Genomic DNA, 23,881 nt, shown 5'->3' on the forward strand with positions numbered 1-23,881 from the left:
TCTCTTTTTCTTTTTCCGTCTGATGCATATCCACTCTCTGAAGATCCATGATACCGTTGATCAGGTCCGGACTTTATCCCATCCTGGCCGAAGGGACCACGCCGTAACGGAGAGCGTGAGTGCCCCTGGGACTTGAGGGCCTGGGAGGGTGTCGTGGGCACTCCGTACATTTCCACCTTTTTTGGCATCCATATCGCTTGCCTATTGGTGAACATCTCACTTGCGGAAATGCTTACACTGCAGATGTTCAATCGGTCTACCTTATCGTCCCCGAGGAGGATTACGTAGATATCAGGCAGTCTTTCCCGGCCGCTACTGCACCCGGTACCTTCTGTGAGTGGTCTTGACTCTGGAGTGTCAGATTTTGTGGGGTACAACAGTATGGATTCCTCAGATCATGGCCGGCGGACATGAATGTGATTGAATGCTGGGAGCGGAGGATGAGAGGAATATGGATACTATGCTGGCAATCATTCACCCTGCGGACCTTGGCAATGCATGGTGGACATGGCATATCACGGCAAAATTCTCGTCCTCGGTAGCTGCTGGAAAGTATCCTCTTCACAGTTACGGCCTTGTTTCGCTGCTCAATCAGGCCCCAACGCAGCATAACAGAGATGGAGTCAGTCTGAGAGGCCGGGAGACAGGATTGGCATAGCACAAATCGTCCTCAAAGGAGAGTGCCCATTTCCCTTCTCAACCTGTTTTTGCACGTTGGGGAATCCTTCCGAAGCTCGGGCTCACTTTCAAGATTCTGGAAATGAAATTCTGGCGCAAACGCGGTGGACAAGGCGGGAGGGATTCTGCGTGGTGTCTGCAGCCGTTAATGCAAGAGAACTGAATTGATCACTCCCTTGAAAAACCGAGAAGCACCAAATGTTTTATGTCATGTTCTGACTGATTGTACAACCCATTTCATCTAAGTTCTTCCCGCCGATATCAATGGTGTGCTGGTTCATCCTCCTCTTCAATGTCCTCGAAAAAGTCCTCTTCGGGTTGTGTCTCTCCTGCCGCAGCTTGTCCTTCGATCTCCACAACCTGATCCTCGTATTCCTTCATTTCACTTGCCAGGTTGGTCTCTTCTGGTGACTTGGGCACAGCAGGAGGTGAGAATTTTTGAACGTGTCCCTCGGCGTCGGAGGCTTTCTGTGGTGGAGGCTTGTACGCTCGTAACTCTTTCAGGTACATATCTTGAATCAAGTCCGCTGCGATTTCATGAGTAGGTTTCTTGAAGCAATGAGGAATATGAACTGACGCATCTTTGAGACCGGGGCGGCTACAAAGCTTCGGCGAGAAGCTGGCAGCGTTCTAGAGCTCATCCGAGCAAAGAGACGTGTCTAGATGACTCGTCAACAGCAGTAGATACAGTTGAATGACATACTTACACTGGCTCTGAGAGACTGCGCCATTGCTGCGGTTTGACAAAGATACAACAAGTTCCTCTGGCTGGGTAAAAGAAGCTCTCGTCGACACAATGGAAGGAGTAGCTTCTGCAGAATAAGTAGACTAACTGCATTTGGACTAAGCACTAGATCAGTCCGTTGCACCGTCACGTGTTTGAACCTAGCCGCTCACCAGGCTTACCTTCTGATTTCCAACATGCGCCTCACTTCGAGATTTCTATCACCTTCTCTCCACCATCCCGCCATCTACATATCGCAGAAGCCGTCAAAATCCTGCCTCTGTCACTGTCGCTTCATCACAGAACGCATCTTTGACGTTCTTGCGCAACTTTGAACGATCCGCTGACAACGACTTTTCGTGTTCAGAAAAACCTACGGCTTTTCCTTGACTCACGAGACCTTCACTGGTTGAACGGTCACAGTCAGATCCTCATTTCGTTAACGCCTGCGCTGTACTCAAATACACTGCGATAACTTCTTCCCGTACCCGGCTCGCACACGGCTTCGGCTCCCGCTCAAGAAAGGTACATCACTTTAGATAGTTGACAAGCGCGTCGTTTGGCTTCAGCGTTTGGGTTGTCTCATTCACTTGTTGATGACCTGACTGACAAACTGCCTTATCCAGTGTACGACGATCTTCGACCTCCGCGTCTGCGTCTACACTACCTATCCATTCATTCAAATCCAATAATAAATTAAAAGTCCTGTCTCATCGGTTTCACTGATCACCTTCACTACATTACGCGCGTGACAACAGCAGGCTGAGTGAAAGGAGCCTTACAGCCTGTTGGGACATAATTCGGCCTCACCGGCCTTTACCTTGATTACCGCCAAACTGTATTCCCCGCTGTTCGTCAAGACCTTTGCGAATAACCACAACCTCCGGACGACTTACAAGGGTATCAAGCGACGTCAAACCCAACGCCTGCAAGCGAAGATTGGTGGACGTGTGATAAAGAAATCATCCGGGTCCAAACCAAACAAGATGTCCACTGCGGGCGTCGAGAATCAGCCTCCTGAAGCACCGGCATGGCGAGAAAACCTCAACACACATCTCGTATGTCCCGATTGCAAGCAGATCCCTCCTGATCTGATCGAAGAGAACGCCGATACCATCTGTGCCAACTGTGGAATGGTCCTCGCTGAACGTTTAGTCAGCTACGAGTCCGAGTGGCGAACCTTCAACTCTGATGAAGGCAAAGGCGAGGATCCCAACCGTGTCGGTGAAGCCGACAATGAGTTGTTTCTTACCAACAACGCTGGTACTATGATTGGCGGCGGCGGTCCCAATGTATCGAAGGAGACACGGAAGCTCAAAAAGGCACAGGCAATGCAGCAGGAGAACAAGGCCGACAAGGCTCTGCAGACCGCTTATGCCCAAATCGAGGCCTGGGGGGAAAAAGCCAAGCTCACGGCTACGATCAAGACTACCGCAAAAATGTACTTCAAGCGGGTCTACGAAGCGAACGCCCTCCGTGGTAAGCAAACAGAGGTTATCTTGGCCGGCTGCCTCTTCATTGCGTGCCGTCAACATCAGGCACCTCGTTCTTTCAGTGAGATCTTCGGGTTGACGTCGGTTCCCAAGAAGGAGATCGGACGAGCATATAAAAACCTGGAGAAGTTTCTAACCAAATCATCCAACGAAAATATTCAGGCTATTGAGGAGAGCGGCGGCATTGCGAACCGGAATCTTCTGGGCTTCAAAAGTACGCAGTCAACCAAAGCCGCAGATCTTTGCGATCGGTATTGCAACATGGTTGGACTGCCTTTCCGAGTGTCGACCATTGCTCGAGAGCTTGCACAAAAGATACCTACCGTCGAAGGATTGGCTGGGCGAAGTCCGTTGTCCAACGCAGCTGCATGCACCTATTTTGCCAGTCACTTATTGGGGTTCGGGAAGTCCACGAAACAGATCAGCGAAGTTGCCGGCGTGAGCGATGCAACTATCAAACACGCCTACAGATATCTTCTTCAGGCAAAAGACTCCTTGGTTGAGCCTGGCTGGTTGGGTGAGCAAGGAAATGCCGGCGGGTTCGGCGATCTGAAGAATCTTCCGGGTGCTTGATAGCATTCAATACGCCCGGTTCAAAGCTCTATGTTTGGCGGTTGGATTGATAATCACACAGCATAAGCAAATTGGGTGACGGTCGATTTTGCATGGGCGGCTGTGCCTAAACGGGCACTCACAAAAGTCAGGTGTTCTTATGACGGCGGCAGGGATGAATGGGTGGCTATGGTGCTTGATGGATCAATCATATTGTTCTGATGCTTTTTCTCTGGGCATTTTGCGTGCCAACATGACATAGCATGGCGTTGATCGAGGGACAGATACCCACCACACTGGAGAGCACAGTCGTGCATGTAATGTTAGAGCCAATTGGCAAAATTGCGCACTGGGTAGAGAATACAAAGAATCAACCTTGATGTTTCTGTCGTCACAGGTCGTCAATTTGCCCAATACCTACGTAGTATGTCTGATGTCTGATCGCATCGTATCGTCACAACTTGTTTGGTCGATCTATACGCCCAAACCATACGCTCCCTCCAATCAACAACGATACCTGACCAGATATGACCTGGTAGCTGGCTTCTGATCTCTTGTACCGGTTTCCCACCTTGAAAAGCCCCACAATCGCTCCCAGTAATGACCTTACCTAACCCATCTGCCTCTGGGGCCTTGACACTCGATCGGCAAATAGGGTTACGTTCTACAACGGCGTAAAAGCAAGCCCACAGACACTGTTGCGTGGCGGGTTATCTGTGATCAATAGTATTCTCTGAGAAATGCACCCAGATATAAGGTGATCGATGGGCACCTTGATATGAGTGCTTGCTATCTTGCTTCAGGTTAATCTCAAGTCCTGCGGCATATCGTACACCCTCGTTGTGTCGCGAACCACTCTCGGTCTTCATCCATATAGTCGTCAGCAAAAATGTCCACCCAGTCGAGTCTTACATGCCACTGCGGCCTCGTTTACGAGCCCTCTTCGTTGCTAGCTGATCCAACTATGCCAAATGAACGCATTATGTGCCACTGCAACGTATGCCGACACACCACAGGGTCACTTGGCGCATGGTATTTGGCACTCAATGGCCCGCCCAGTGAGCAATCACTGGCTTGCACGACTGGGTACAAGTCTTCTGAGAAGTTTACCCGTTATTTCTGCCAGAAATGCGGATGCAACGTCTTTGTTCGTTCTGAAACGGACGGGACGTGGTTGGCTTGTGCCGGCATCCTAGAGAGAGGCACGGAGGACAAGGAGGGACTGAGCCAGATGAATGGCCAAGGGAATATCACAAAAGTTATGTGCCACTGGTACCTTGACGATACGAAGGACGGTGGCATGGCGCCATTCCTCACGAAACTGAGCGGGCGGGACGTCCCATGCTATAGGACCCAGCCAGACGTGAAGGATGAAGATCCCTTGGAAGAGAGGGACCTTCTGCAACTCCAGAGAACATCGCTTGATCCACCATCCTCGGCGCCCGAGAGAGGTCGAATGCTGGAAGTCTCTTGCCATTGCGGAGAATGTCAACTCTTAATCGCACCACCGCCTTACACTGCGACCAGCGAAGGATGGTACGTGCCCAAGAAGGACCGCAGCAAATATTACGCTCGCTTCTGCTGTTGTCGATCTTGCCGCCTCACATTGGGCTTCACGCTGCAGCCGTGGGCGTACATTCCTCCATCCCAGTTTTTTACTCTGCAGAACGAACCGGTCGTCTTCGGTCCCCAAACCAAAGAGACGGTTCAAATCGACAAACTCAAACACTACCAGTCCTCGGAGTCTGTAATACGAAGTTTCTGCTCTGTATGCGGGGCTACAATATTCTACCAGAGTTTCGACAGACCCTATATTATCGATCTGAGCGTTGGTGTTGTGAGGTCGAAGATTGGGAATACAATGGCGGGAGAATGGCTGGACTGGGATAGGGAGATTGTGAGCAAAAGGACTGAGGCTGTGGATGAGGAATTGGTGGAAGCGTGGTTGAAGAAATAAAATGTAAGCAGGATTGACATTCTGACAACATTGCAAAACATATACGAAGCCGATAAAACGAGGTTGAAAACGAGATAGTGCTCAGCCTTGTAGCCAGAGACCCAGCGTAAAGGCTGGCGAGGCTGAGCGGCTATGTACCAATAGCTTTCTTGAGGAGGCTCTCGGAACGCTTGGCATTTTTGCAACTGTTGCACTTGGCTACTTCATTACTCGTTGAACGCCCATCTCAAAAACGCTCCCCCAAGTACCTCCTCCGCCCATTGCCATTACGCTCTTCTCTAGCTCTGGTTTTCTCGCAAAAGTAGAGCCCACCCACTTGAATCGCAGAACCAAGTTTTGGGGCAACAATTCTTCACCATGGCTGCCGCTGCGAAGCCGACCAAAAATCAGCTTAAGCGAGCAAAGAAGAAGGCCGAGAAGGAGAAGAAAAAGGTACACGTACTGTTTTGCCATCCATCTTCCGATTCTAACGCCATGCAGTCCGGCACTGAGCCAACCTCAGAAACCACAGTCACAAATGGAACATCCCCCAAACCCGAGCCGGAACAGGAACAATCTGCAGCATCAAATGGCGGAAAGATCAAATTGGAAGATGCGCGCAATGGTGGCGCCCTTGCCGACCCACTCATTGTCGACGAGGAAAATCCTTTGTTTGACATGTACAAAACTGTGATGGAAAAATTCGAGGAGGCAGATAAGGAAGATGCCGCACTGAAAGAACCAGAGAAACCTGAAGTGTACTACGACGATGACGACGACATTCCAGATGAAGACGAAGAAAATGCTGCGCCAAAGATCTCCAAGAAAAAGAAGAAAGAGATGACAAAGTTGTCTGTGGCAGAGCTAAAGGCTCTCGTCAAGAAGCCTGAGATGGTGGAATGGACAGACACCTCAGCGCCCGATCCCAGGTTGTTGGTCCATATCAAGTCCTATCGAAATGTTGTCCCGGTACCGAATCATTGGTCACTAAAGAGAGAGTATCTATCTTCGAAACGAGGAATCGAAAAGCCGCCGTTCGCACTGCCAAAATTCATCCAAGAAACGGGCATCGCAGAAATGCGAGACGCGATTTTGGAGAAGCAAGAAAACGCCACTTTGAAGCAGAAACAACGTGAGCGAGTACAGGGAAAGACGGGCAAACTTGATATTGATTACCAGAAACTTTACGATGCGTTCTTCAGGTTCCAGACCAAACCGGAGCTGACGAGGTATGGCGAGGTCTATTACGAGGGCAAGGAGTTTGAAACAAACCTGCGACACTTGCGACCTGGGGAGTTATCCGACGAATTGAAGGAGGCACTGAATATGCCCCCGGGCGCGCCTCCTCCGTGGTTGATCAATATGCAGAGATACGGGCCGCCTCCGTCGTATCCAGCTCTCAAGGTACCAGGCGTGAATGCGCCTCCTCCCGCCGGCGCAAGCTGGGGGTTTGCACCCGGTCAATGGGGCAAACCCCCTGTGGATGAAGCGACGAACAGACCACTTTATGGCGGCGACATCTTCGGCGTGCTACAGCAGCAACAGAACGCTCAGCAAGGTGAGCCTGTGGAGAAAGAACTGTGGGGCGAATTACAACAACAAGAAGAATCCGAAGAGGAAGAGGAAGAAGAAGAGGAGGAGGAGGAGGAAGACGAAGAGGAAGGCGGAGCTGGATTGGACACTTCAACCGGTCTGGAGACACCCAGCGGCATGACTTCCGCCGTGCCAACTGAAATTGGTGGCACGGAAACCGTCTCTGAATTTGACTTGCGAAAACGCCGAGGAACGGAAACTGAAGAATCGTCTCATCCACGTTCCGCGTACCAAGTCATTCCAGAACGCCAGTCTCGCGTTGAAGGTTTCTTTGGCGGCGACCGCGTCTATGATCTGAAGGCCGCTCAACAGCAATCTGCGGCTAGTGTTCCCATCCTGGGACAAGATGATACTTCCCGCAAACGAAAGAAGCCCGGCGATGTGGATGTGTCAATGGACCCGGATGCTCTTGCAGCACATGATGGGATGGATAAAGAAGAACTGCGACGCGCATACGAACAAGGTCGTAAAGCAGAGCAGAATCCCAATTGGGATTTCCAGGATGACTTGTCCGAGATGATTGCGTCAGAACACAGGAAGCGGCAGAAAAGGGATGAAGAAAGAAGGGGAAAGAGATGATTTGAAAGCACTCACAGCGCCATCGAGACCACATCCAGAGTTGTAACAGTGGAAGCATGACATGATCCTCCAGTGTCATTTGTGGAAAGGTCGTGCGTTTCGCCATACCTTGAAGAAATGACTCCAACCCGTCATCGACCAAGGATTTCGCGTCAGGACGCCTGAGCAAAGCGAGCCTGAAACTCTCTTACCGACGTCGAAGTCCATTCCGGAATCACTGGGTTAATCATCGGATTTCGCGAATCCTTCCCAAGCGCTCTCGAGCCGAAATGTCAACCCAGATGAATTTTGGCACGTTCTAAAAAGGTGCTTGACTGGCCGGTGTCCTTGCAGATATGGCTGAGCAGAATTGCTGGACTTAAGCCCGTGAGGCAACACCGTGCATGAAGAGGCAACAAATACCTCAGCGTTGCATAGAGCTCAAGCTCCGGCCTCTGCAATGGAAGATGATAACAATGCATGCGGTAGCCAATGAATCAGGCGCATGCGGACCTTGGCTGCCCTTCTCAGTTGGAAGCAACTCATCAGTATTCGCTAGAAAACTGCTGTATGTTGGGCCACTTACATCCCACTATCAATTTATGCCTACGAGAAGATTTGGTGAGATTTCCTAACTTCGTTGTTTCCATCTTACAATCTGAATTAATTCTAATTATCATAGTGTCAACCAGGCTATTTTTCGAGCTTGGGCTCTGGCGGATTGTTGGAAGATGGCCACCATTTTGCGCTCCAACCTGATGAAGCATCTTCTTGAATTGGTTCTAAAGCTGACCCTGCGGACTCTTTCAGCTGTGCCAGGTCTTTCATTCTCGTCCTGGCCCGGCTGATGTTCAGCCATTCCTGAAAATCGAGATTCGTCCGTATCCCAATCGGCCAGCAGCGTGATTTACGCCGACGAGGATGAAGATCTGATCAATCTCCTCAAACGGGGCCGCTTTGTTATCATATAACATGTCTTTCCATCCACCACATTCAGATCTCTACCGTTTAGATGTGAGACCGATACAGTGCCAGCATCCCTTTCTTCCTGCTCTATCGCATATTCGCATTACTCGTACTGTATTGATATGTTGGGATTCAGTCAGCCTCAAGTGAGCTCATCACTGGGTCAACCAACTTCTGCCAATATCTCATTCGTTTGGCGCAGCACAAGTACGGCAGATTCTCCCAATCCTTTTGCAAAGGAACAAAGAAAACTTGGAATAAGTTCTTCATCCTTGAATGCGAGTCGCTTTGGCGATATGCTTACCTTGTCTTACATGCAAGATAGTTCCTGTTCGCCAATCGATCCAAGATTGGTTCTATGTTCCCGCACAGTGAGCTGGGGGCTTGCTATTACCAATCCTCAGAGAAGGATGCGCAGACCTTCAAACGCAGCGCAAAAAACGGCGGTCGACAGGTGCCGGACATGGTCAGCCAGCAGTGCGATTTTATTCAACTCTGGAAGAGTCGAGGTTGCTGTCCACATCATTGCTCATGTGGCTCTGCTGCATCCTATACGGGAACGACGAAGCACTTTTCGACGTGAATGATTAGGCTGATCCACACGCCATTGCATCGCCTGTGCTAAGCCTAGTAGGGAGTGTTGGGATGAAAACGTGATAATTAAGCAGTGGTTCCTGAGCAGTGCATCCGTTTCTGAAGCTGGGTGATGACTGGTTTGGACTCTGTAAATCTATTCTAGATTATGGGCTAGGAAATGCTCCTGGGCTCAATTTGTCCCGTCCCTGGTACCGCCTAAGAGTAAAACTGCGCCAGGAAATACTGCCGGAGCCTCGTGCCAGGCGAGGCTGAGGCTTGGCATATAATTTCTGGATCCAGCGAGCCAGCAAAGCATTCAGATGGCGACATCGTCTCGAAGCTCCTTGCGGACCTGTAATGCCACAACTCATCGGGTGGGAAACTATGTCCCGTCAGCTCAAAGTGATATGAACTTCACAAAGCCGGTTTTCACCTCGCCCTGTTGCTGACCTCTCTATTACCCGTCCTCATGGACCGCTACCGGGGGTAAGTTCTCCGCAGTACTGATTTCGTCGAGATGACTGACCCATGCCAGGTCACGGCGATCGCCCGCACCCCGAGATAGGGGACATCGAGAACGAGATTCGCACCCAGACGTCGAGTATTTTGGCGAGGGAGAAAGCTACAGACCGGGTGGCTCAGGAGGCGATAATTCATACAGACCCCCGAATCGTGATCGGGAACGTGACCGCGATCGGTTTACCGCAGACTCGTGGACGGCTGACAGAAGAGATGGCCGGCGCGATGACCGAAGAGATGACATTGACTCATATGTGCCAAATGCGAGTGCAAGGGTGACAAGGCCACGCAGCCGGTCCCCGGCCTTTCGACGACGCTCACGAACCCCGCCGAATAGAAGAGAAGATTTATTTCCCAACAGACGTTCACCCCCTCGCCGCTACTCACCGCGAAGATCGCCACCAAGGAGAAGATCTCGGTCCCCGCCTGGTGGGAGAACTCGAAGTCCACCGGACGCAAAGAGGTTCAGAGAGTTTTCTCCTGACCCTGCGCGACGCTCACCCAAACGCGGACGAATCTCCCCCGACCGGAGCAGATTTGATCGCGAACGGTCACCCATCAGAAATTCACCAAGAGGAGGTGAGAGTTACAGACCCAGGTCTAGAACGCCGCCGCGTCGAAGGCAGCACGACAATTGGGTGAGAAGGTCTCCTTCGCCGAGAGATTCTGGCGCAGCTTCGCACAATACTTCACGAAGGTCATCTCCCCCAATTCATCCAGACCGCATGAGCTTAGCAGGCTCTCTACCGAGGTCACCAGCACATCCCGCTCGAGACTATTATGACAATGCCGACTCCGCCAGCTTTCGAGGCAGATCCCCCGCTGCACCCTCAGTTACAGATGGAGATCAACGTTCTCGGGAAACTGACGTGAGTACACCGCGGGACGAGGTACAGGCGAACGGCGAAACCCGACAGCCGCCCTCTGGTCCCAGCAGTTATCGAAATGGCAACTACGAAAGACCACCACCCACGGGTCCATCACGCAGTTTCAGTCAACCCATTCAGTCTCCACCTACCGGCCCTGCGGCATCGATGTCCATGTCTGCTCACAGTCGTGGCGGAGGCGCCTCTGCACTTAACGCTCCCACCAGACCTCGCGGTTCTGTTGGTAGATTCGACGGTCCGCAATCTCGAGATTTCTCAGGCCCTCCAATGCGTGGCCGAGGAGGCTTACCTTTCAGAGGCCCTGCGCCGTATGGACCGAGAGGAAGCTCTCACGGACGCGGAGGCGACTTTGGCTCCAGCAACCGGGGTGAATATACCGGAGGGTCCAGTTACCGTGGCGGGTTTGGACGAGGCGGGCCTGTCGGAGGCGATGCCACATTCCCGTTCCGAGGCAACAACAGCACTAGCACCACATACCCTCGCTCACAACGCTTCAACTCCGTTCAACAGCATCTGGCGACGAACGAGAAGATCGTCCCTGGTGGTAAACTGCTTCCCTCTGGACTCCCCCTTGACCAGGAAAAGCGGATAAAGATGCTCGAGGCCGAGGCCGAACGAATGCGGACCGAGATCGCAGAGAAGCAGAAGCTCAAGCGCGAAGTGTTGAATGAGTGGGACGTGAGGGAAAGAGAGAGCGAGAGGGAAGCGCTGCGTAGTGACCTCGCAGATCAGCACCTGCAGCAGCTGATGGAAGGGGACGATGGGATTGGAAGAGCGGCATTCTAGTGGAATTTACCGGGTTGCTTGGTCGGTCGATCTACAAAGCAGCTGTGGTGTAGCGGGACTGAGGACAGTCCGGTTGAAGAGGCACAAACACCTGGATGTTTGAGTTTGTCCGGGCGCTGTCTTTTTCCACCTATCGAGCAACTCTTCGTCCCACCCACGAACATTAAGGTCTTGGAGGAAAAAATGGATTCGAGCGGGCGTGAGCGTCATTCAATCATAGCATTGCACCAAAAAAGCATGAGACGGGAAGGGGCATGGATGGGACTCACAGCTCAACAACTCGCACTCGGATGCGATGCCAGCCGTTGCTAGCAAAAAAAAGGGAATTTTTGGAATGAGACATTTGGATAAGAGAAAGCGGCGCAGAGGAGAGAGCTCGCTTGTTCTTGTGGCTTTTCGTTCTCCCACTTGTGCAACCTCTGTCTCCCGGCATCGAGAGGCGGTCTCTACGAAAAGATTGCCGGCATAGGGGCTGTGACAATCGTTGCAAAAACAAAGTCAAAGGCATTGGTTGATACAGACATCTTCCAACTCAAGGTCCCAAATGCCTCGCACCCTTCCACAGTATAATGTGTTGCTCCTCCAATCTCTGTTCGTACACCTCTTCCCCTCCATGCTTGTATCTTTGGGTGCCGACCCCGCAAGCCTACGAGCCAACAGCCCTGCCGCCGTCGACCTCCATATTCACGCCTGTGATAAACTTGCCCTCGTCGCTGGCCAGGAATGCCGCCACGTTCGCCACGTCAGACGGGTCCGTCAGTCTGCCCAGCGGGACGTTGAACAAGAACTTCTTCATGTTTTCCTCGTTGTAAGGAACTCCCACAAAGGACTCGAAGAGGCCGGTGCCAGAGAGCAAGGGGCAAAGGGCGTTCACGCGGATTTGGTCTTTGCCGAATTCGGCGGCAAGACCCTTGGTGGCCTGTTCCAAGATGCCATTAGCCCCAGCGACGGATAGGAAAGGAATATCAAGATGCATATGTGGCAACCAAGTCTAGGTGGAAGGCTGTCATGGAAAACTCACGTTCGCAACGGCGCCCTTGCTCGCATTGTACCATACCAACCCGGGCCTAGGCCTCATGGCCCCTATACTGGCAATGTTGATGATACAGCCACCTCCCCGGTTCTTCAGCGCAGGGACTGCAGCTGGTATGCTCAAAAAGATGCTCTTGACATTCACGGCCATGACCTTGTCGTACTCATCCTCGGTCACTTCCAGCGTGGGCTTGTTCTTGTAAGACGTCCCGGCGTTGTTAACGACGATGTCCAATCCGCCGAATTTCGAGACGGCTATGTCGACCATTTTGCTCCAGTCGCTGGACGAGGTGACGTTGGCGGTAAGAGTCGCAACGTGGCTGTCAGCGGCACTGGCGTAGGCCTTCTGGAGACCTGCCTCGTTCATGTCCGCGGCGACGACTTTGGCGCCTTCGTCGATAAATTTCCGGACGCAAGCGAGACCAAAACCTGAGGCGGCACCTAAGGAGAAGTACGTCAGGCATAGGTCGTGATATCTAGTCACTCTTCGGGACTCTGTGGCAGTTTGCCATGCTCTCAAAGCAGAGTGACGGGCAATCGAGGCTTACTTACCTGTGACAATGGCCACCTTGTTGGCTAACTTGCCGGAGCCTGTTTGGACCTCATGGAGACCTGACATGGTGGAAATCTTTCTATGGAAAGTCAAGGATTCAATCAGATGGGAGCAGTGCACAGTGGGTGGGAGGCAGAAGAAAGTGAGAGAGGGAACGACAGCAACGCGCGCTGCCACCGGAAGTCGAGCGTGAAAGATATATGGGCCATTGGGCCATGTCTATGCCCCGCAGCGATCGAAACCACCTGGGAAGAATTCTGAGGACCATGATGTATGACCAACAGGCACGCAACAGAGGGGTAAGGTCGTCTGGTTGCTAAGGGTTTGCGGAAGAAGCTTGCGGGGAAGAAAGTTGCAGCTGCATGCGGAGATGGTGTCTCGAAACAATGCCCTGACGAATGATAATTGACACAGGCCGGAGCCATCTCGTTCTCGAGAACCGGGGTGCCGGCAATGCCCCGTCTCTTCGAATTCGGGACACACACACAATTTACAAGGGCGCCAAAGAGGGCTGCAAGTCACCAGACATTGTATCGACACCCTCGGCCGATCTCGACCTCCAATCCCGATGATGCCGAGTTCGGTCGCCGGTGGAACGGATCGACGCAAGCTGAGTGCCCTGAAGAGCTCGACCTTTTGCACACAGGCAAGATACGGCGCTATCAGGAGCAGTACAAAGCTTCGCATTGCCCAGGCAGAGAGGTTGAGGATCGACAGCATCGACTGATTGCCGGCAAGGGGAGCTAGGAAGAGTATGAGAATCGCAAACCGAGCGTGCATCAAATTCGTGGTGGGTATCTCAATGTTGATATACAGCAATCCAAGATTGTCTTCACCCAAGATTATCTCCTCTTCTTGTTGGCCCGGCCCTCTGCAGGATATGTTAGTTTCTTGTTGGCTGCTCGAGCCTTTGATGACCGTACCTGCTGCCGACTTCTTCTTCTTGGGCGCACCCTTTCCCCGTAGCTTGGCAAAGGCGACATTCTCCAGTCTGTCGTCCTCTTCTTCGTTGAAACCCTCCAGATCAAACTTTTTGAACTCGTCCAGAACGTCTTCCACGGTGGCTGATCGTCGGGGGTAGTACGATGCCAACGCTGGGCCTCTTAACCGTTGGCGTAGGACTTTGTTGCCTAAACGCTGCTGCATCGGGTTGAAGGTCGTAGAGAAGATTGAGCATTGAAGCTGTGGAAGGTTGACTGATCAGCAGGAGCGCAATATGAAGGGAGCACCAATTGGTGATTGCGCGTTATGGCCAAGGGCAGGCGTGTTGTTGGGGGTCAATCTTACCTGCATCAGCTGTAGTAGCCGACCTCTCGACGGAGAAGCCATTGCAATGCTGTACAGGGGAGAAGTTGGTTGATTGAATGTTCTGGAGAAAGACAAGCAGGTCAAGTTACGAATTGAAACCAAATTGAGGCTACACAGAATTGCGCCCCGGCACCAGTTGCCGCCGGAAGATCCAACTCGCCTCCACTTTCCCCTTTCACAATTTTCACAACCACTTTCATCGTGCCTTCGACCTTCTGCCTATGCATCTGCCCGTCCATCTCTCTCACACGAGAACTGCTACTTCCAGGGTAATAAGAATGCATCAGACATGGTGATCCAGTGCCAGGATCCCCAGATATCTTATCACCCGGATCATGCCGGACTTTGACAGAAAGCGCAAGTTCCAAGGCGACCAGAACCACCGTCCCAAAAAGCCACACAGAGACAACCCGAAACCCCCAAGTCACACCAATGTTGAGACATCAATCAATAATGGACTTCCTCCCCTGCCGCAAATCCACGAGAAATACCGATCCGTCGTCTTCACGCACCCCAGCCAAGCACCCGGTAATGTCCACGCCAGCTACGACAGACTTGAGTTCCTCGGAGATGCTTACCTTGAACTCTTTGCAACCCAATTAATTTTCGACCGATTCCCGAGTCTGGATCCGGGAAAGATGTCTCAGATTCGAGAGTCTCTGGTCAGGAACGAAACCATCGGTCAATATGCCAGCCTCTACGGACTGGACAAGCAAATACAAAGCTACAAGCAATTCCAGAATCAGGCACCTCATGCTTGGCTCAAGATCAAGGGAGATGTTTTCGAGGCCTATGTTGCTGCTGTAATCTTGACTGACGCGGATGAGGGAAGGCAAGCTAAGAAATGGCTTCACCAGCTGTGGGATCCCAAATTGCAGGCCGCCCTCAATGCTAATAATGCCCCCTCAAAGAAAAGCAAGGAGGAGCTGGCCAAGAAGATCCTGGCGAAGGGTGTGAAGATCAATTATGTTGATGAAAAGGAACCCGTTGTCCACTACGGCCAAGGAAAAGAGACCTACTTTATTGGAGTCTATTTGACTGGTTGGGGCTGGGACAACCAGTACCTTGGTAGTGGGAAAGGCTCCAGCAGAGTCGAGGCTGGACAAGCAGCTGCAGCAGCCGCACTCAGCAATCGGCCACTCATTGACGAGATTGCAGCCAAGAAGGCAGAGTCATACGTCCAACGAGACAAAGAACATATTCAGGTGGATGAGATGGAAAATGTCTAACGCTGCCTATGGATTTGTGTTCCTGCGGTACAGGCTGAGGTCTACCCGTTTCTGACAACAACCTCAACGGCGACGGCGTCATGCTATCCGAGGACCATGACAGCCGTGAAGATCAGCAGATTTTGACCTTGAGGTGTATGGCCTATCAATCCTTCTCACCATCGCTGAGGTTCTGATCATCGATGACGTTCGAACACCGAATCTCATTCTCGAATTGTCTGGCCAAGTCCGAACTGCCGTGTTGTGCAAGAAAAAATCCCCAGTTCACGTCCTCATGTGTCGATACACCTGCGGATTTCAGTTAGCCTATACCAACAATGACGAAGGTCTGAAGACAATCATGCCAGAGGAGAAAAGTCATGTCAACTGAGGGAGAACGTACGGTCAGCCTCGAACTCTAATTGCTCCTTAACAGGGCTCTCCGTATGGACTGGCGGCAGCTGGGGTTGAGAAATCCAGGGCTGGCCTTGTTCTGGCGCTAGTCCGCTGCTCTCCTCGAGTTCATCTTCTTTCCCATCGGCCTTTTTGCACTGCAGCCATCCAGATATGCGCCTATTCAGCCTTCGGAAAGCCCCGCGTGCCTTCCTGACCTCTTGTCCCGAAGTTATCATCTCAACGCAGCCAACATCATCACTCAATGCCTTTGTTTCAGTGTCCTGCACGTTTAATACAATGTTTTCCTCGTTCGGATTGTCTTTCTTTGTCTCGACCTGGGCATTGTGATCGGGAGTCTTGTCTGACTCGGTCACAACAGAAGCTGTGGTTGGTCCAGCGACAGCCCAGGAAACAAGGCGATCAACAAAATCCTTTTCTTTGTCTGGCCAAACATAGCGGTAACTGATCGTACCATTGTGACGAACGATCTCAAACTCGCCTCCACTCTGCCCAGCTGCGCGTCGACGTTGTCGACGAGCCTGGACGCTATCGGCTACACCGGCCTCGGACATGATCGAGACTGACGCCAGGTATTATGGAAAATCGCAGAAAATTGGGCTAAGGAACTGCATTAGCGGATCTATGAGGGGGCCAGATACTGGACGGGGACCTATTGCTCTCCTCTTCGATGCCGAAGAGAAGGCTCTTGCGTTTGATAAGTACTTCGCGAAGATGGGATGGCATACTCTGAAGGAGAGGCGCGAAGCCACGGAGATTATCAATGTCGGAATGTCTCTGACCGCGATAGACAGAGGCGTTCACCAAGATCGACTTGAATAGACATATGGCATGTTGAGACGATACATTAAAAAGCTAAACCGTTGCCTTATCGTAGGGGCGCGTTTTCAAATGGTGTTCGCCCGCGATGCGCTTGCCCCGCAGCCTTGTCGTAGAGTGAAGGCAGCAAAGAATACAGCTTGTCTAGGGACGCGAAAGCAAACTCTGCAAGCGTGCAAAAGATGGTCCTTATTTGACTGGCTGGGCCTTTAGCGCTCTATGGGCAGACATGGCCTAATCATCGTAGCAGGTGTCGGGCGTTTGCCGATGATACAAGAGCCCCCTTTTCGAAGTCAGCCTCGTCATGTCCAACTACGCCTTGCAATGACGGCGTCCAGCTAATAATATTAGATTCATGAACAAAGCACACTCATTGTATAAGAACGGTTGACTGAATGGAAAAGCACTACACAGCCCACAAAGAGAACAAAACGACAGCCACGCACAAGACAACAAAGAACCGGGGCATGAGGGGGACAATGCTTCTCTGATGTCTTTATCTGCTGTCCGGTCGCTTGCCCTGCTTGCCCATCTTTGCTCTCGAGAAACGAACCATCGATCAATCGATTCCCAGATCACCACTGAACGAACGCAATCCCCCCTCCCTCAATCACACCTTGGGATCCAGTTGCAACATCAGACAGCTCCAGAAAAGGCAAGACTATCCCCATTACGAACGATGATAATATACCCGCTCATCCTCATCCTCCTCCCCTCCGCCACAAGGTTCACCACGGCCTACCCCTCCCCGGACCCAAAGTACCTGGGCCAGGGCCAATGCACGTACGCGGGCCAGATCGTGTGTGCGTCCGAATCGACGTTTGCAATCTGCGACGCGTCTCTCACGGGCGTCATCCAGCCCCTGGCTGTGGGCGATACACGGTGCGGCGACTTCGGGGGCCCTCCTCCTCCCCCCCCTGCTGCTGCCCCGTCTTCTACCACCCCAGCAGATGCTCAGGGGACACTCGGGTTCATGAAGACGATAGAATCAGCGATAGCCACATCCAGTTACACACCACCACCTGCGCCTCCCAAGTCAGCGGTTACGTCGCCCTCGTCGCCCTCGAAGAAGCCGCCGAAGCACCAAACCGCCTCCACACCCGCTCCACACTTCGCAGGGACAAGCCTCGCGGTGGTTCCCACGAGCATTCCCACCGCGATTGCTACGGCCGGTGGGCTGCCTCCAGCGGCGCCAGCGCCGCCGCCTCGCGACGGGTGTAATCCGGGGAAAAGCACTTGCTCTGGCGGCTCATGAAGGGATCCGTCTACAAATGGATGGGCGGACCAGGCATGGGAACTTTGCAGCTGCGAAGGCTCTTCTCATCTGTGGCGTTCACAGGCAGAAATGTCCCGTAAAGAAAAGGTTGATTCGCGCTTAGATCGACGGTAACGACCTGAATCTGTTACGAACGCTACGGGTTTCCCGTCTAAATACTTGTCTTTTGTCCTTTCCCTGTATTGACACGGTTAGGTATATCCCGTGTAGTAGCCGTTTCGTCGCTTTATTTGATCCCCTTGAAATGTAAGCTGAGCCACCTTACACAGACGCTGAGAAATTCTGAGTGGATTGAGGAACTGAATGAAGGTCTATAAAGTCTCGCAGAGGCTGGTTGCGGACGCCGACTTCATCAATACGAATGATTGTTAATTGAATCTAATAATATTTACATAGTAACCCTCGTGTCAAGCTGTCATAGACTCCGGGCACCTGCAGCCCTCGAGCCTGGAGCCAGCGAACATTTGTATCTCTAAACCCCCTTTTGTTTCCTTTTCATCAGCACCGTCTTGAATGGATTTTTCGTCTTAAACCTTAGGAATGTTACTGTATAAACGACGGCATAGTTGAACACAATGAACCCGATGAAAATACCAAAGTCGCGCCAATGGTGAGAGTAGTAGACAGAAAACCCGTGTCCAAACTGGTCCCCGGTCGCATACTGGCAGAACTCACAGAGGCCATCGGCGCCGACCTGGACGTAGCCGCCAGCTTGTGTAATATATTGTTGAGTATAGGATTGGCAGGTATAGCCTGGTGGGGCACTCTAGAGCGAAGTGTTAAGCCATTGTCCACTTGAAATAATAGCATGGATTGACTCACGAATCGAGCAAACTCGCCTCGGTTGCAACGAACAGGTTGATTATGAATGATTGACTGCAACAATCGTCAGCCCCGCTTGCGAAACATCAGAGGGTTGTCAGAGCTTACCCCTAGCATAGCCTCGAGAAGGTAGTGGAACGGCGTCAGCCAATACATCCTGAGAATTATCAGTAAATGTTTCATTGTCCTTCCGTGTGTGGTAGCAGGAACGGGGGGAAGTCAAAAATTACTAACCAACTCCGCCAGAATGAAGGTAGCTGCTGCGGTGGTACGACTACACCACAGAAGCTGACGACGAATAGGAAGAAGACTGGCACCAGTAGACTCGCGAGCAATTCGTTGGGCGCGAATGACGCGATTGCCTGTCCGAAGCTGATATAGTACAACTCGAAGAGGAGGATACACAGCAACAGGAACCCTGAGGTGAACGACGAGGTTGAAGAACGATAGCCGGCGATTCCAAACCACCAACAACAGTAAAAGACGGCTCCGGCGATCAAGGAGTAGGGGATTTCAGCGAGAACAGCACCCGTCGTCCAGGCAAACCAGCTGTAAATCTTTGCGTTGTTCTCTCGAGACTGAAATATGTTCCGAGAATGAATGAAAACAGGTTGCAGTTGTTGAATGAGGGGCGGAGAGATTGTAAGCACCAGAAAAACAGCAAAGAGACGTGATTGCATGTCGATCGAGGCAAAGCCAAGGTGGTAAAAAGTGAACGTGGTGAACAAGCCGGTCATGATATGCAGGATGAATTTGCCGAGAATATAGTTGGGAGTCCGCTACATGGCTGTCAGTCGAAGAAAATGCAGAGCCCAACACAGACATGATACTCACCCAGTATGCAACGAACGACCTCTTGACGACCGCTGTAGTCTGCGTTGCAAGCGGCATGGCGTATTCCCTATCGTCTCTGACGTTTTTGCTATGCTCCACGTTCTTCCTGCGTTCGATCATCTCGGATATCTCGTCAGATCGTGCTTGGTAGTTGGTGCTTTGCTCCCAAACGTCGCCCCAATCTTTACCTTTATAGTTGGGGTCGCCTGCGCCAATGACTTCAAGCATGTACTCCGCAGGATTTGCATCTGGAGGACACTTTCGCGCTCCATTCTCCTCGAAATAGTGAATGAGTTCTTGCGAGTCGTGACCGAGAGGGCCATGGTATACCACCCGACCACCGGACTTGAGTAAGATGAGCTCATCAAAATGTTCGAATAATACCGCCGACGGCTGATGAATTGTGCAGAGGATAGCTTGACCAGCATCTGCCAATTTCCTCAAAAATCTCACGATGTTGAATGCCGCGCCAGAATCAAGGCCTGAGGTGGGTTCATCCAAGAACATAAGAAGCTCGGGTTTACTGGCTAGCTCAACACCGATAGTCAATCTTTTCCTCTGTTCTTGATTCAGACCCTCGCCAATTGTTCCGATCGTTGCTCCCGCAATGTCTCGCATCTCGAGCAGATCGATGATTGTCTCGCAATACGCATACTTTTCCTCGACGGGCACCTCTTTCGGTTGACGGAGTAGAGCCGAGAATTGAAGAGCTTCTCTCACCGTGGATGTCGGTTCGTGAATATCCATCTGCTCTGCAAATCCCGTAGCTCGCTGGAAAGACTTGGGCAACGGCCGTCCATCGACAAGAAACTCCCCTGTCACAGTGCCAAAGTTGATGCGTTGAGCGAGAGCATTCAACAGCGTCGTCTTCCCTGCACCACTGGCGCCCATCAAGGCGGTGAGTTTACCGGGGCGAACATAGCCTCGGACATTTTGGAGGAGCTTCCGCTGGCCTTTCTCATAGGGAATTGTGTAATTGATGTCCCGGAAGGTGTATATTGTCTCATTCTTGGCCACATGTTCCAGCAGATTGTTGTCCTGCGTCGTGTTCGTGGATTCGTTGCTTTCACTACCTGGAGATATGACCTTCTCCACAAGATCTGCTGGAACCGACCCCCCGGACTCGACGTCGCGTTTAGAGTTCTTGTCTCGGCCACCTGTTTCGATAGTCTGTTCGACTTTCTTGGGAACTTGGCCACGCTTGAAGACGGTAATAGCGCCACCACCTGCGTTAGGCTTCATTCTTTCCATCCCGAAAGCAGCTACTGCGAGGAAGAATGCGAAGAAAGCCCATAAGAAGCCGAAATTGCGCCACAGATGGGAACGAGTGTACCCGAAAGCCTGGTGAATGTAACGAGCTCCATTCACCGTTGTTTGCCCTGGCTCACTGCCGGCCAACGTGCATGATTGATACTGAGGACGTGCATTTGGACCCTGAGGAACCAGAAAGGGAGGCACGCAGTCCATGATGAGACCAGTAAATTCGTTGGCCATCAGACACTCGAATCCATACTGTATCCAGTTGATCCGGCGAAGCCAGCTAAACCAAACACGCATCTGATCGGGTGCTATGAGAGCGTCAGCAATTTCAAGGAGGCTGGAAAGGGTTACCTACGAATAAGATAGCCAGTATACACCACCAATATCTGAATCGAAACGCCGGTAAATCGAGTAGCGTCATCCAGAGTCTTGCAGAGGGCGGAGAGCATGCGGAAGTAAGCGTAGGTGACCATGGTGACGGTCCAGATAATGAAACATGAGATGAAGAATTGAGAAGCAGAAGCGGCAAGCCCAGCCATCCAATATATGATGAGGTTAAACAACAGGACCTGGATCGCTATTAACGGGATGTCGACCACCGTTTGTGCAAGGGCGTATGCCGCAGGACGGTAGAAGGAGAATGATTTGTGCTTCAAGAGGATCGGTTTGGAGGAGAATGCAGCAGTCATTTCTGCCAAAGCAAGCAAAGCATTGAAAAGAAGAACGAAGAAGATGGCACCGCCCCTGGGAAAAGCTCCTGCAGTAGTTGTCGGCATTTGGAAGAACAAACTTCCGACAATCAGCCCCTGTGCCATCGTCAGCAGCAGCTTCAGTCTCCTGTCGGCGCTCGTTGTTTGCACGTACCTGGAATACAATGCCTCCCCACTTCCCAATCAACGAAGCTCGGTCGCCTAGCATGACCAAGAACTGCCGCTGTGTGCATGCGAGCACTTGCTTGTGAAAAGGGATGGCATAGTTCTTTTTCTTGTTCTTTACCATGTTCTGCTCACGGGATTCCCGTTGTTCTTCTAACTGAGCTTCAAAGTCCCTGATGTCTTCAAGGTTGCGTCGATAGGCTTCCGACTTGCGATAAAGAGCAGCGAATTCGTCTGCGTTTCGTGGAATGCGATCCTCCCACCCTTTTCTGACAGACCTGGCGTGCACATCGGTGACAGAGGTCAAGAAATCAGATGTCGTCCAGCGTGGTTTACATTCGAAACCAAGGTCGATGAAGTATTGTTTAGCGTCATCAGCTGATCCGAAGTATAGACACTTTCCTTCATGAATCAACAGGACCTTGTCCACAAGTTGGTATAGTGACTCTCCAGCTTGATACAAGGACACCGCTGTGGAAGTATGCGCCATGTTGGTGAGGGTGCGGATACATTGGACGTATTCGAGTGCCGTACTTGCGTCTAAGCCGCGACTCGAGTTATCCCAGCCTTGAACCGAAGCTCTCGTGATCATTGCTGCTCACTGTCAGTGACCAAATTCACACCTTGGAATCCAAAGCGCACCTTCTGCTATGCTGACTCGTTTCTTTTCGCCCCCGGAGACTCCTCGAACAAATTGATCGCCAACTTTCGTGCCCAAAGTGTGTTCGATCCAGAACAGTTTCGTTACTACCCTCAAAAATTCTCTCTTGTAATCTGCCCGGGATTCGCCTTCTAATCGCGACTCTTTGCCCGGAGTTCGAGTCTTTAACGCAAACATAAGGGTGTGCTTGACTGTCAATGTGGGATAATGAAGGTCATCTTCCGGATTGTAGATGACTTCTCCTCGAAAATCCCTTTTCATAGTCTTTGCGTCCGTGCCACCATACGTAACTTCTCCTTGGACTGCCTCGAACCCCTCTCTCTGGTTGCAAAACGCTTTGAGAAAGGTCGAACAACCCGAACCTGGTCTTCCAAGAACCAGCAGCATCTCCCCGGGTCTAACGCATCCATCGAGATGGCTCAGAAGTTCTCGCACGGGAGGCTTGCCGAATGCCGCCTTTGCACCTTTGGTGACAAGGGTTTTGAGCATCCGCGGCAGGCCGAGGAAAATATCGCCGACGGTTGGTTGAAGGCTGGCGCCCAACCCGACCCCTTTTACGGTCAAGTCGCGAAATATGACACCACTGTGACGGGTTTTCTCTTCTTCGCTGTGCGCCTGTCGCGCCCCGCCGAACATTCGAGACATGAGTCTCTCTATTTCGTCATTCTCCTCCTGAAGCTGGGCTTCGGATTTGCCTGAAGCGCTTGTTCTTCTCCGGGACAAAACATTGAACAAATCGTCCTCTGATTGGATACTCCTTTGCTGTCGAAGCCGCTTGTCTTCAGCTGTGGAGGCGGCTCTGAGTGGTTCGAACTTGGAGTCGGTTCTTCTTCCTGCGGAGCCATCTGATGTATCTGTGACCGACGACGCAGATGACATGCTGTGAGGATAGCCATGTCCGCTTGCGGCTTGGTAGGACGCCTCGATTAGAGAGTTGGTGGCTGTGGCAGTCTCACCAGACGAGGGAGTGTCGTTGTTTCGACGTCCCGTCAAGGTGGCTTCTGGCGAATATGGATGAGGCTCAGGCCGAGAAGGGATTGGCGTGGCCCTCATAGCCTCAGATGGTATAGTGCGTTGACCATTGTCATGATACTCGTGGTCTGGAACGATATGCTCCTCCATCGATAAGTCTATTGGCTGGCTAGGAAAGCGACTTGGCACATCTGGAGTCGGCCGGTCGCCCATGTTTAACGAAGAGTCATGGAGATATTGTAGAGGTATGAATACGCAAGGCAGAGATGGTTGTTGGAGTTAAAACGAGCGACGCAGTGGTGTGACGATAGTCTGTACGGATAGGAAAGCCATGGTGTGATAAAGGCGCGCATGGAGAACATGCGAGTCTAGAGCAATCAAGGTCAATCCGGCTCGGTGATAAGTCATGGATACAGTACCTACTTGCGCTCCAGCTCCATCGAGCAGCGGTAACTCCCAGGAAGGCAATATCGAGGTCTGGAGGGTGGAGCGTGCAGGCGCCATGGTGGAAGCTTTGGTCAAGGTGCGGCGGCATGCAGCTGGATTACGTTGATGTTGCGAATTGACGCAGGCAGGATG

The 23,881-nt window shown here is 51.8% G+C and overlaps 11 protein-coding genes across 11 annotated transcripts; 6 read left to right on the plus strand and 5 right to left on the minus strand.

The window, feature by feature from the left end:
• Positions 1 to 250: 250 nt before the first annotated feature.
• On the minus strand, positions 251 to 1,466 carry PV07_09720 (uncharacterized protein). Its single transcript, XM_016397005.1, has 3 exons — positions 1,386 to 1,466; positions 1,256 to 1,337; positions 251 to 1,205 (listed from the first exon to the last, which is right to left on the minus strand). The coding sequence occupies exons 1-3, from the start codon at positions 1,407 to 1,409 to the stop codon at positions 940 to 942; spliced, it is 372 nt and encodes a 123-aa protein (XP_016244196.1). The 5' UTR covers positions 1,410 to 1,466; the 3' UTR covers positions 251 to 939.
• Positions 1,467 to 1,605: 139 nt separating this feature from the next.
• Positions 1,606 to 3,827, plus strand: PV07_09721 (uncharacterized protein). The gene is made up of 2 exons (XM_016397006.1): positions 1,606 to 1,927; positions 2,029 to 3,827. The coding sequence occupies exon 2, from the start codon at positions 2,389 to 2,391 to the stop codon at positions 3,466 to 3,468; it is 1,080 nt and encodes a 359-aa protein (XP_016244197.1). The 5' UTR covers positions 1,606 to 1,927; positions 2,029 to 2,388; the 3' UTR covers positions 3,469 to 3,827.
• Positions 3,828 to 4,336: 509 nt separating this feature from the next.
• On the plus strand, positions 4,337 to 5,404 carry PV07_09722 (uncharacterized protein; the record flags this gene model as incomplete). Its single annotated transcript, XM_016397007.1, has 1 exon — positions 4,337 to 5,404. The coding sequence occupies one exon, from the start codon at positions 4,337 to 4,339 to the stop codon at positions 5,402 to 5,404; it is 1,068 nt and encodes a 355-aa protein (XP_016244198.1).
• A 247-nt stretch (positions 5,405 to 5,651) lies between these two features.
• Positions 5,652 to 9,277, plus strand: PV07_09723 (uncharacterized protein). The gene is made up of 3 exons (XM_016397008.1): positions 5,652 to 5,836; positions 5,885 to 8,155; positions 8,217 to 9,277. Exons 1-2 carry the CDS (start codon positions 5,762 to 5,764, stop codon positions 7,553 to 7,555), a joined length of 1,746 nt encoding a protein of 581 aa, XP_016244199.1. The 5' UTR covers positions 5,652 to 5,761; the 3' UTR covers positions 7,556 to 8,155; positions 8,217 to 9,277.
• A 137-nt stretch (positions 9,278 to 9,414) lies between these two features.
• PV07_09724 (uncharacterized protein) lies at positions 9,415 to 11,910 on the plus strand. Its single transcript, XM_016397009.1, has 2 exons — positions 9,415 to 9,562; positions 9,612 to 11,910. The coding sequence occupies exons 1-2, from the start codon at positions 9,546 to 9,548 to the stop codon at positions 11,266 to 11,268; spliced, it is 1,674 nt and encodes a 557-aa protein (XP_016244200.1). The 5' UTR covers positions 9,415 to 9,545; the 3' UTR covers positions 11,269 to 11,910.
• A 4-nt stretch (positions 11,911 to 11,914) lies between these two features.
• Positions 11,915 to 12,919, minus strand: PV07_09725 (uncharacterized protein; the record flags this gene model as incomplete). The annotated part of the gene is made up of 3 exons (XM_016397010.1): positions 11,915 to 12,187; positions 12,290 to 12,741; positions 12,853 to 12,919. The coding sequence occupies 3 exons, from the start codon at positions 12,917 to 12,919 to the stop codon at positions 11,915 to 11,917; spliced, it is 792 nt and encodes a 263-aa protein (XP_016244201.1).
• A 776-nt stretch (positions 12,920 to 13,695) lies between these two features.
• PV07_09726 (uncharacterized protein) lies at positions 13,696 to 14,182 on the minus strand (the record flags this gene model as incomplete). The annotated part of the gene is made up of 3 exons (XM_016397011.1): positions 13,696 to 13,724; positions 13,777 to 14,035; positions 14,141 to 14,182. 3 exons carry the CDS (start codon positions 14,180 to 14,182, stop codon positions 13,696 to 13,698), a joined length of 330 nt encoding a protein of 109 aa, XP_016244202.1.
• Positions 14,183 to 14,361: 179 nt separating this feature from the next.
• PV07_09727 (uncharacterized protein) lies at positions 14,362 to 16,651 on the plus strand. Its single transcript, XM_016397012.1, has one exon. It carries the CDS (start codon positions 14,497 to 14,499, stop codon positions 15,388 to 15,390), a length of 894 nt encoding a protein of 297 aa, XP_016244203.1. The 5' UTR covers positions 14,362 to 14,496; the 3' UTR covers positions 15,391 to 16,651.
• PV07_09728 (uncharacterized protein) lies at positions 15,536 to 16,337 on the minus strand (the record flags this gene model as incomplete). The annotated part of the gene is made up of 2 exons (XM_016397013.1): positions 15,536 to 15,678; positions 15,773 to 16,337. 2 exons carry the CDS (start codon positions 16,335 to 16,337, stop codon positions 15,536 to 15,538), a joined length of 708 nt encoding a protein of 235 aa, XP_016244204.1.
• Positions 16,652 to 17,281: 630 nt separating the features above from the next.
• PV07_09729 (uncharacterized protein) lies at positions 17,282 to 17,857 on the plus strand (the record flags this gene model as incomplete). The annotated part of the gene is made up of 1 exon (XM_016397014.1): positions 17,282 to 17,857. The coding sequence occupies one exon, from the start codon at positions 17,282 to 17,284 to the stop codon at positions 17,855 to 17,857; it is 576 nt and encodes a 191-aa protein (XP_016244205.1).
• Positions 17,858 to 18,350: 493 nt separating this feature from the next.
• PV07_09730 (uncharacterized protein) lies at positions 18,351 to 23,515 on the minus strand (the record flags this gene model as incomplete). The annotated part of the gene is made up of 8 exons (XM_016397015.1): positions 18,351 to 18,644; positions 18,701 to 18,754; positions 18,809 to 18,857; positions 18,935 to 19,479; positions 19,535 to 21,102; positions 21,150 to 21,600; positions 21,659 to 22,263; positions 22,312 to 23,515. 8 exons carry the CDS (start codon positions 23,513 to 23,515, stop codon positions 18,351 to 18,353), a joined length of 4,770 nt encoding a protein of 1,589 aa, XP_016244206.1.
• Between the last annotated feature and the right edge of the window lie 366 nt (positions 23,516 to 23,881).

The sequence above is a fragment of the Cladophialophora immunda genome (assembly GCF_000835495.1).
Source record: "Cladophialophora immunda strain CBS 83496 unplaced genomic scaffold supercont1.6, whole genome shotgun sequence".
Lineage (NCBI taxonomy): Eukaryota > Fungi > Ascomycota > Eurotiomycetes > Chaetothyriales > Herpotrichiellaceae > Cladophialophora > Cladophialophora immunda.

What these genes read in the sequence shown, in the direction of transcription:
- PV07_09723 (XM_016397008.1), top strand. Translation starts at nt 5,762, where the DNA reads ATGGCTGCCGCTGCGAAGCCGACCAAAAATCAGCTTAAGCGAGCAAAG. An exon ending in CCGAGAAGGAGAAGAAAAAG is followed by an intron (nt 5,837 to 5,884) that starts GTACACGTACTG and finishes AACGCCATGCAG; the next exon opens with TCCGGCACTGAGCCAACCTC.
- PV07_09727 (XM_016397012.1), top strand. Translation starts at nt 14,497, where the DNA reads ATGCCGGACTTTGACAGAAAGCGCAAGTTCCAAGGCGACCAGAACCAC.
- PV07_09720 (XM_016397005.1), bottom strand. Translation starts at nt 1,409, where the DNA reads ATGGCGCAGTCTCTCAGAGCCAGT. An exon ending in CGCAGTCTCTCAGAGCCAGT is followed by an intron (nt 1,338 to 1,385) that starts GTAAGTATGTCA and finishes CGAGTCATCTAG; the next exon opens with ACACGTCTCTTTGCTCGGAT. An exon ending in CGCCCCGGTCTCAAAGATGC is followed by an intron (nt 1,206 to 1,255) that starts GTCAGTTCATAT and finishes ATGAAATCGCAG; the next exon opens with CGGACTTGATTCAAGATATG.
- PV07_09721 (XM_016397006.1), top strand. Translation starts at nt 2,389, where the DNA reads ATGTCCACTGCGGGCGTCGAGAATCAGCCTCCTGAAGCACCGGCATGG.